The sequence below is a fragment of the Mercenaria mercenaria genome, chromosome 12, assembly GCF_021730395.1.
Source record: "Mercenaria mercenaria strain notata chromosome 12, MADL_Memer_1, whole genome shotgun sequence".
Classification (NCBI taxonomy): domain Eukaryota; kingdom Metazoa; phylum Mollusca; class Bivalvia; order Venerida; family Veneridae; genus Mercenaria; species Mercenaria mercenaria.
Window position 1 is genome coordinate 26581568 of NC_069372.1, and position 11886 is coordinate 26593453.

At 32.6% G+C, this 11886-nt stretch overlaps 1 protein-coding gene across 1 annotated transcript; it reads right to left on the bottom strand.

Moving 5' to 3' along the window:
- Positions 1-3546: 3546 nt before the first annotated feature.
- On the bottom strand, positions 3547-11587 carry LOC128547523 (atrial natriuretic peptide-converting enzyme-like). Its single transcript, XM_053520492.1, has 5 exons — positions 11509-11587; positions 10965-11078; positions 4951-5067; positions 4458-4640; positions 3547-3746 (listed from the first exon to the last, which is right to left on the bottom strand). Exons 1-5 carry the CDS (start codon positions 11585-11587, stop codon positions 3547-3549), a joined length of 693 nt encoding a protein of 230 aa, XP_053376467.1.
- Between the last annotated feature and the right edge of the window lie 299 nt (positions 11588-11886).

Here is an 11886-nt window from a genome sequence, read left to right on the forward strand (position 1 = left end):
TTTCATGTAATGAATGAAGATATTATTTCAGCATTACCATTTGATATTTATTTTCAAAGTTACCGATATGAAAAATTAGTACTTACATTTACCAACATTTAGACATTACATCCAAAAAAATTTGCAGAATGTTCTTCGAAATTTAAAAGCTATTTCCCCTGTATTTTAGGCTCTAGATAAGGCATATGCCAATGATTAATTTCAATTCTTCCCGAAAAATGCACAAGACAAAATACATAATAATGATGATGATGATGCCATTTAAAGCATACAAAATGTCAACTATTTATACCATTCTTTTAGTATAAAGATAGGCGCTGGAAAATATCATTGAATTACCGGTTTTCAAATCCTAAAGAAGATGTGTGAAATTACTCGCAATTAAGTAATTTTACAGCACATGTTAATAATATAAATAAAGTCAAGAGAAGACTTGTGTATTTCAAAATAATGTATTTATCAATAAAGTAAACCATCTTTTGAAATGATTATCAAAGTTCAAACTCGAGTATTTGGGACATGGTGCCAGATGCAATATCCTGTTGTCTAATGGTAGGAAAATAAAGAAATTAAAGTAAAATCGGATAACTATTATTTCTAAGTGGTACCTTCTTAGGACAAGAATCCAAACACTTTATAAACATGATCTCAATTAAAACAAAATGACATTTTTAAACATAGTATTTGGCTGATATGATTTTTATAAATTGCCAAAACTATAAAAAAAAATGCTTAATCATTCTAGTTTTGTTGTTTTTGATAAATGTTATCGCAAATAACATACGTATATGAGCTTGTATCCATAATTCCATAAGTCGTTGCATTAACCGTGGAACTGGAAGTTTTATTGTCCAATTCCATTACTTTCAGCTTTTCCCTATGAGGCAAACTTGAAATCTGGAAACAAAGAATGAGCACAAGTAAATTGAAATATTAAACACCATACGTTTAGCAGTGACCAAACACTTTTTCCTTATTTATAAAGGACAAAGCATGATAAATTAAGTGTGTGTAGACCTGTTAAATTGTTCTGCTTGCATTACAATAAAGAAGACACATTTTACATCTTATTATTATTATAACTTTTATAACAATGCTCAGTCATTTATATTTATTATCGATTATACTGTGCCTGCAATAACTCACTCGGACGTAGTAATCCTTTTACCATTTATTTCGTATTAATGAACTATTTTATGTCATCTTATTGTGTGTTGTTTAATTTTAATTCATGTTAAACATACATCCGTAGTTATCACCTTACTTAGTTTTAAATCCGCTACCTTTCGTTACTTGTTAATTTCTTTATCTTTCTGGTAAGTGTAACGTGTTCATGTGAAATTTCATTGTATTTGCTATATGTTTATTTACATTTTTTCACGTGAACTTTTTGAATCTTTGTTTGATTCACCGACAGTTGGAATGAGATCAACATCCGCCCCGCCAACTATTACCCAGACTATGACAGGAACCGAGCGTTGGCAACGACCATAAATCGGGTTTTATTACAATTTCAGCATATTTTTTAAAATGCGCTTTTTACCTCCTATCTCTTTCAGATTAAAGATGGTATTCCGTGAAATTGACTCAAGGAAACAAAAGTCAATTAAGGTTTTAAATTAGCACCTAGATATGAATCCCCGGTATAAATCGACACTGGTTCTGATAGTTATGGTGGCTGATTTCTGCCATTTCGTGTGTTCATGTCGGCGAGGTGAAATGTCCAAGTAACGAAAACACGAAAGGTCGAAATAATGCTTATTTGTCGTGTGTTCGCCTTTCGACATTCGAACCGGATACACGATGTAACGAAACATTGAAGGCGAAAGAAGGAAATTTCAGAGGCGAACACACGAACCTTTGTATTAATCACTTTTCGTATCGGCGGGTATTAAAACTTCGTTATTTAGCCTTCAATGTTTCGTTACTTCGTGTATTCGCCTAGGAAGGCGAAAGGCGAACAAACGAAAACTGAGCTATTTTCGACCTTTCGTTACTTCGACCCACTGACACAAACGCACGACAAATGTATCGTGTAGGGTCTTCCTTAATAACTATAATAATTGCGCAAACTGGGGCGTAATGTATATGAGCCGTTCCATGTGAAAACCAACATAGTGCGTTTGCGACCAGCATGGATTCAGACTAGCCTGCGCATCGCGCATTGTGATCAGGATCCATGCTGTTTGCTAACGGTTACTTTAATTTCAATAGGCTTTGAAAGCGAACAGCATGAATACAGACCAGACTGCGCGGATGCGCAGTATGGTCTTGATCTATGCGGGTCGTAAAAGCACTATGTTGGTTTTCCCGTGGCACGGCTCATATATAAATTTTATACCAGAACTGAAATACTTGAAGAGTGAAATGCATATAAAACATTTTCTAGTATAAATGGTAAAACACATTATCTGGATAGCACTCAAAGTTCAGGTCGGCGTAATGATATGCCCCGCTAGACTGACAGAAGCTTAATGTAGGTATCCGCCATGTAAATTTAATATAAGTGATAGATTTATCTACACAATAACATCTTTTATGAAATACAAATCGTAAGCTTTCGTTTTAGGACAAATATTATTTAATAATTATTTAGATAGCGTATTCATTTCAGCAGCATATGTATATTTCTTATGCGCAATGATTACCGGAAGGCGAATATACGAAAGGACGAAATTGCACATTTGTCGTGTGTTCGTGTTGGCGGGTCGAAGTAACGAAATGTTGAAAACTGCTTATTTCTCGTGTATTCGCCTTCTGACTTTCGAGGTCAGACGACATGACGACACGACAAAAGAAGAGCGAAAACACGAAGTTTTGATACCCGCCGACACAAAAAGTGATTAATACAAATGTTCGTGTGTTCGCCGCTAAAATCTCGTTATTTCGCCTTCAATGTTTCGTTACTTTCTGTATTCGCCTTGAATATCGAAAGGCAAGCACACAAGTAAGCTGTTTACGACTTTTCGTATTTTCGTGATTTCGACCCGCCGACACGAACAAATATGCATTATTTCGACCTTTCGTGCTTTCGTTACTTCAACATTTTGCCTCGCCGACACGGACATACGAAATGGTAGAAATCATCCACCATAGATAACTGACATTCCGGTTCCGACGAGAAGTTAATAACTATCATAAATCGATCTATTTTGCTTGTATGAAATACTTCCCTGCGAAATGATTCCTGTTTTGTACTGCGCAAATCGTATGCGGGTACCAAAATTGGACTTTTATCATATGAAGTGATGATCCGGTTCAATGTAGTGGTAAGAATATCTAGTTTGGTACCCGGTTTATGACAGGCACGGTTAAAAGCGGTGGTTCCAGCGTAAGCAAGTGTTCACAATGTCGGTTTCAAAGATGCAAAGAGCATTTATGGTAAAAAATACTTAATTAAAACATAGTGAAAATATAACATGACTCGTTTTATGATCGTCAACTACGGTCTGTACTTGTTATGATAATAAAAAACATACTGGTTAACAGTTGGCAGGGGCGGGGTGTAAGGGGGAGGGGGTGTCCTGACCCCAAGTGTCTGTGGTGTCATTTTATTGAACTTGCCTTTTGACTACAGCTGTATCCATTGTGTAATGCGTTACTAACGCCCGCTGCTTCGATAATAAAGGTATTAGCAGTCAGCTGTTTCCAGTCGGTATTTAGATATTGCACACTCATCCACCCACTCAACAATCCTCCATCTTTTCCAAGCCAATCAAAATTGCAATAGATATAGTATGATTGTCCTGATAAAAACAATGATAAAATCACAATTTATTTTGCTTATCGTAGGCCTAGACACTTGGATAACATAGTATAGTTGGCACTATATAAATATCTGGAATTTATATATGCGAATATCGTCATGATGTAATCAAAATAAAATTTTCAACAAACGTTACATAGAACCAAATCTTAATTTAGTCTTTTTTACCAAGTAAAAGTTCAACATAAATATCTACATTTGTATCCTGAAAATGATATTTGCTGGTGTGGTAAATTGAAAATGTTAATGTAAATGTTTGTGACTTTAATGGATATATGTTGATATTATGGATAAAATAATATCATCGCATTACTTAATTTTGTTGACATTTTGATATGCTGTAGGATTTTGGACGAAAATTTTCTAAATAATAGAATTTCCTCAAACATTGGATATTGATAGACAATCATCTAAGACACAAAAAATGTGATAAAAATCATAGATCACCGGTATCTAAAAAGAGTTGTCTGCCCTTGAAAATAGATTTCCCCCAAAAGAATGATGTTTTCAAGGGCAGATAACTCTTTTAAAACAGGTATTCTATATAAAAAAAACTGATAACGTAGTTGTCCAAATAGCGGATAATTCGAGTCTATATGACACTTAGTTAACAGACATCAAAGTCAACCATGACACGAAAGCGTAGCAGATATATAATAATAATAATAATAATAATAATAATAATAAATGCCTATATGGAAATATCCACTATTTGTTTTTCCGCTTCGCCATATATCTTCGCAGGTTTTATACTCTCGGTCACATGACATCTCATCAGAACCATCCGGGCAATCACAATGCATGTCGCATACGAGACGCACAGAAATACACGATCTATCACCACACTGGAAAGCTTTACTTACATCACACACATCTAAAATAGTTAATACGATTCATATTAACGACATTGTGTCTGAAATCATTAGTCCTCCACCACTGATTCATGTGGGGAAGTTGGCAGTTACTTGCGGAGAACAGGTTTGTACTAGTACAGCATCCAGGAACACTGGTTAGGTTAACTGCCCGCCGTTACATGACTGAAATACTGTTAAAAAACGGCGCTAAACCCAAAACAAACAAACAAAGATTCATATTAAGGTAATTGGGAAAATTAATACAGACAACTTTTGAATAATTGATATTTCAGAATGGAATATTTAATAAATTGAACACACAAAAATTACCACAGTTTGTTTCATCGCTTTCATCAAAACAGTGTTTGAATGAATCACAACGTTCGTCTAAGCGGATACACTGTCCACTAGCACATTTATATTGATCATCTGTACAACTCGGAAATTCTGAAAAACAAACAATATTAACGTATTATTACAATTGTAAATGTCTGAAAATTACCCGAAAGCAACATATAGTATATAAATATTTCTACAAAGATAATCCTCTTATTAATCGCGTATGAAATACGTAAAACCTTCTTAGGAAAAGGGCATCAGTAGCGGAGCGGTAAATGCTGTTTTGGGGGAAAGGGCCGAGTGGTTTAGAACGTTTTTGGGAAGAGGACATCAGTTGTCGAGTGGTTTAGGACATTTTGGGGGAAGGGCATCAGTGGTCGAGTGGTTTCCTACATGTTCAACTTCGTGTCTCATTAAATCCCGTGCTTTTCGATTTTAACTGACCTACATTATAAATACGAGATGTGCTTGTAATCTTTATACTATGATCATTTAAAAATAATATAATACAGTTAGTGATAGAACTATATATATAGTAGATATGCTAACCTACCCTCAAAGTAGGTGTTCCTATTTTTATTACTTTAATTATACTATAAGTTAACGTCGACCATAGTATTTTCCTTATAAATATCAACCTTTTTTATTTTATTTTTGCAAATATCAAAAGAATGCTGTATATCTTTTTCAATATTTTTATGATTGTGACGGTATGTCCCTTCTGTTTTGCTCTGTCATGTTTTTAGTTAGATCACCCCTGCATTCAAGTGTTGTACTTTTCCCAAATATGTAGTATAGATGTTAACGCGTGGAGAGCAGCTATAGGGTTATATTATACTGGAACTCATGGCGTTATAAAGTCCTTCCTGTTTCGCCAATATCCTTTTAAAACTTTTTCTATCTAATGGGTTTAATCCAATTCACATTAGTATCTTAAATTCGCAAATTGATTTTGTTTATTATGAGCAGTATATTGAATACTCAGTTCACCAGTTTCGTTTTACTTTTAGTTTAGGAATGTTTCTATAAAACAATTGCTCGAGAAAGTAGTCTGGGCTTAATTATAAGGATGGATAATTTTATGTGGAACCCTGTGTCATTAATGATAATATACATTTATTACTTTTATCGGGTGATATTGAGACAAACCCTGGTCCAGGCGAAAACAATGCTTTTTGTTTGTCAGTAATACATCAAAACATAAGAAGCATCAGAAATAAATTAGATTTTGTACGTGATTATTTTGCAGACTTCGATATCTTATGTTTTACTGAGACACACTTAACAAATATCATTTCCAATGATCATTTACTTTTAGAAGGATACAGTGAGTTGTACAGGAAAGATAACACGGCTCACAAAAGGTGGGTTTTGAATTCCAATAGAGCAGACTTTGTACGCTTGAAGGAATTTATTAACTCATATGACTGGTCACTTTTAAATGATGGAACTACGGTGCCCCTAAAGTGACATGTTACGCACTTTTTTTCCACTTAGGTAATGTGAGACTTTTTTTATTTCCTTTAAACGAAATGATTTCGTTATAACGAAATAACTATTTCGTTTAAACGAAATCATTTCGTTTTAACGAATTAGTTATTTCGTTTAAACGAAATAGAATAGTTATTTCGTTTAAACGAAATGATTTCGTTTAAACTAAATAGTTATTTCGTTAAAACGAAATAAAAAAAGTCTCACATTACCTAAGTGGAAAAAAAGTGCGTAACATGTCACTTTAGGGGCACCGTATGGAACAATTAATGAAACATATGACTTATTCGTTCAAAGCTTTGTCAATCCAGCAAAAGAATGCATACCTAGGAAAGAAGTCGCAATAAGACCTAATGACAGACCTCGGTACGATTCTACAATAAGAGGAACTTCCCGCGTACGCGACAGACAAAAATATATATGTGCAATTAAATCTAATAAAATATCTTACTGGAAGATTATGAACAGTTAAAAATCAAGACAACCAATCAAAAGAAACACGCAAAACAAGTTTTCTTTAACACCTTAGAATTTACTATGAATGATAATTGTATATAATATATATAATTTCTATGACAACTAATACAGCATTAAGTAATATACTAATTAGCGAAAAAGAAATAAGTGACATATTACTTAATTTAATTATAAAGGCTAGTGGACCAGACGAAATAAGTCACCGTAGGCTTAAAGAAATAGCTAGTGTGTTTAAACCATTGTGTATTATTTTCAATCGTTCTATACATGAATGTTCTTATCCAAATTGTTGGAAAACAGCTTTTGCAATGCTATTGTTCAAAAAGGGCGACCGTGATCTTTCTTCTAACTAAACAACCTTTTTTCATTAATAAGTTGTGTTGGTAAAGTATTGGAAAGAGTTGTATTTAAACACGTTTATAATCACATGCATAGTAATAATCTTTAATATAAGTATCAGTCAGGTTTTATTCCGGGTCATTCCACTGTAGATCAATTAATTGACATTTACCATCAGATTTGTAAGACATTTGATGATAAAAAATCACCTGCATAGTCTTTTGCGATAAATTAAAAACATTCGACAGAGTTTGGCACAAGGGGCTGCTATTTAAATTCCGGCAATATGGAATTAACGAAATTTTATAGGAATGGTTCAAAAGTTATCTTGAATCCAGAAGTCAGAAAGTTTTTGTTGGTTGCTCATTTTCTGATGTTAAATATGCAAATGCAGGCGTCCCTAAAGGGTCAGTGTTAGGTCCTCTTTTATTCTTGATATACATTTATGATATAGCTGAGAAATATTGAAAGTTTAACACGTCTTTTTGTTGATGACAGTTTCTTATCTGTAACTAGTTGCGACTCAAACTTTGTAGAATTAAATCTCAATGAAGACTTCAAACGGATAACAGAGTGGACAAAACAGTGGTTAGTTACGTTTATTCTTTACAAGACAGAAGTTCTTTACTGCTCTATTACTAATAAGCCTAAACCTACTTTTTATTTTGATATTGTTCAGTTAAATTTTACTCAACACCATAAACATCTTGTTCTCACATTAAGTGATGACGGTACTTGACATGAACATATTTAAAATAAAACTATTCTGCCTCAAAAATATTGGGATCAATGCGATTGTTAAAATTCAAATTAAACCGGAAAACTTTAAATCAAAATTACAAATGTAAATCAAATTTACATGTCGTACATGCGACCTATATTAGAGTATGCCAGTGTAATATGGGATAGTTGTACCGCATACGAAAAGGAAAATATTGAAAAGTTACAGTACAAAGCTGAAAGGTTAGTTACTGGTTTAACCAAGTCCATTTCAAGCGAAAGGTTACTACAAGAAATAGGATGGGTATCACTATCAGAACGTCGATTGATTGAAAAATTAACTATAATATATAAAGCAAAAACACGGCGATTTACCAGTCTATCTTGATACTCTCTTTCCACATGAAGTTTCAGAAACCACTCCATATAACTTAAGAAACGATAACAATTATGTTACAGTTACAAGAACAGAAATATTTTCCAAATCATTTATACCTCTGCTATTTCTGCTTGGAACAACCTAGAAATTAATATTCGAGAATCGTCCACTTTAAACGCTTTTAAGACAAGTCTCAAGAAAAGTGTAAACCTCCACAAGTTCCTTTGTTTTACTTATCTGGTGTAAGAACATTGTCTGTTTATCACGCCATAATTAGAAATAGATGTAGTAGTTATAACTGTGATCTTTTTAAATATCATTTAAGAAATTCAGGTCAGTGTGAATGTGGCTATGGCTCTGGATATGCTGAGCAATTCTTTTTTAATTCAACCGTTTTCGAGATCAAAGACACCAATTATTTACATCCACACGCCCCTGTCATCCCCTAAGAACTAACGCATTATTATTTGGTAAAGAAGATTTAACAATGGAGGTATTTTCACTGATATTCAACAAAGTGCAAAAGTTTATAAAACATTCAGAAAGGTTTAAATAGTACATAGTATTACAGAGCAAACAACATCTTACTAATATCTGGCTAAATTTATATACCAGTGTTCAAAATTATACAAACGTTTAACATCTCATGACAGTCGAAGACAGACAGACACATGTCATCACATCGGAAGTTGTTTGTTTTTGTTTTGTTTTTTTTTTCTTTTTTTTGTTCTTTTTTTTTTTTGTTCTTTTTTTTTGGTTGATTTTTTTAATGAAAAGTGTTTTTATCTTCGTTACTTTATTTTCTCTTTTTAACGCTTGAATATCCGCCATCTGTAGTTTATCATTGCTCAAGTTTATATGATGTTATTTTTGTTTTTCTTTTTTTTTTTTTGTTTCAGAATCTACAGCTTAAGGGAAGGACAGTCCCTAATGTGGTCAGAACTTGTTGTTCGACCCTTTTGCCCTTTGATTACATATGCTTGAATTGTAATTGTAATAACTTCATATCAAAGAGCAATAAAATATGATTAAATCAGTGGTTTAGGATTATTTGGAGGAAAGAGCAAATTGGTAAAGGTTCCAAATTATTCGGCAGTACCAACTCTTTCAAAGTAAAAATGTTCCTATGAAAAAAATTCTTTTGAACTATATATGATTTCACTGTTTCCATGGCAACCGTTCATTTTAACGGAATTTATTATCATCTATAAGTTTGTCATTTCGACAAACTTATAGATGATAATCAGCCATATCTTGTTCAGTTTTAGTGATAAAACAATAAAAATAGTATTAATTTGAAGCTAAGACAATGGCCTTTAGATGGCAGCATTTTTGTTTTATTAACTAGTTTGCATATTCATGATTATTAATTGGAATGTTACAAAATGCCAAAATTGTATAAGAAAATAATATTTTCTAAGTATTAAATCAATTTAAATGTACCAAACAGTTTTGATTTATTTTGAAAGTCTCTCGGTGTTTTTTTTTTTTTTTTTTTTTTAAATAGTATGTTGTAACTCTGATGGTACTGTTTACTCCAAAATAGATAATGTTTAGCTAATTTGCATAAAATGAAACACTGCTTCAACCAACATTTCAGGAAACGAGATACCGCTTAAATTGAATAAAATGATTTAATTAATTTTTATCAATAAGATATCTTGTGTGAGCTATGTTGTTTAGAAATATAGTTTAAACATTAGTTTGAAGGAGGAATCAGTATGTAACATACTTTCACATGTTACGTTACCATTTCAATAACCTTGTTTTTATTGTAAAATCAATTATTTAGAAAATATATATGGTACATATTTGATCTGGTCTTAATGACTCTGTGTTTTCTAGATACTATTTTGTTACTTTGGAAGTAAACAATTTTTTCTGCATTAGGTAGTTTAGCTAATTTGCATATAATGAAACTATGCTAAAACAGACACCTATGGAAGATATAACTAAAACCGAACAAAATGGTGAAATAAACTGTGATCAATAAGCTTGAGCTGCATCATATGAAAATATAGTGTAAATACTTATTTGAAGGATGAATCTGTTTGAAACATACTTCACACATGTTACGTTACCATTCCAGTAATTTTGTTTTATTGGTTCGTTATTTTCCTAAAACAAACAGTATATGAATATTTAGTTATCAAATTATTAAATACTTCTATAAAATATATCTCTTTAAACACATCTTCTTCTAAGAGCTGTCTCTTAACCCATGAAACGAAAATGGTCATAGTGCTTATGGCTATCCAGACGTATCGCCTGTCGTTCGGAATAATAAGAGTAACCGGCTGTTCTTCATCCACAAGAGTAAACTGTACTGATAACATCAATGTAAAACAGTAATCCGTCAAGAGAGAATAAACAATGCCCATTTTATTCCATTAATCAATTTATCGATGGGAATATTTAAAGTCTACATTATTATCAAAATAATTGAATATTGATATTGAATGATTCTGTATTAGCATTTTTACATGTACGATGTCGACAATGACACTCGTAACACAGCCGCCTTCTCATAATTTTATGTTACACTTTGGCAAAACAAAACCAAATCAACTGAAAGTACGCCTTAAATTTGTTTCATTACCACAAAATTCGTCAGCAGCTTCCACACAATCTTCAACAAAGTCACAAACTTTACTGACATGAATACAGCGGCCGTCTGGACATGTGAATTCCTCCTCTATGCAAGATCCGTCATCTGTAGAAAATAAAAGTTATTGCCCTCAGATAGGAGCATAGCCGAGTTGAACTTTTTTTATACGCCATTTTTTCACATGAGATACAAGGCATGCATTCCAGACACGATGCATAGGAGGTCACATCCTCTTTGCTGTAAATGGACGATTTTTTTCTGTTTAATCAATTTCTAACATACAACGTTAGTATCACACAAAGTTTGAGTAAAAAATACATCAATTGCAATTTTAAAGTTTAGTGACGGATTCTGGCTTCATTAAAGCACACTATACTCTTCATAATACTCTTCATAAATTCAAATGCATTCAACATTGTCGTCAATATGATACTTTTAACAATAGTAATTTATATTTATGATAAGATGAACCATAATCGTTTCATTATTTGTTTCTCAATATCTTAGAGCCTATGTAAATAAGTATGAATGGTACCTGGTCTGTTACAACTGATTTCATCAGACGAATCGAAGCATTCCGAAATGCCATTACATTTTGCATGAGTTGATGTCATTTCTCCGCTCGAACATTTAAACATAGTTGCCGCATCTCTAGGTCCGACGAAAATATCACTTATATCTTTAGTATCTAGGAAAAGCTCTGAATTCATATAATATGTAGAATTTGGACATCATAATTTAGCTAATTGAGGGTGCAATGTCGTCCATATTCGTACTACAAAATTTCGAGATTTTTTTCTATTCTAACTGAAAAATGTTAGTTACGTTTGTCAATAACACCTTACGCATATTAACAAGCTCTAGTTATAAATATTTAGTCAAATTTTCTCCTAAAATTACCTGTTATTGATGT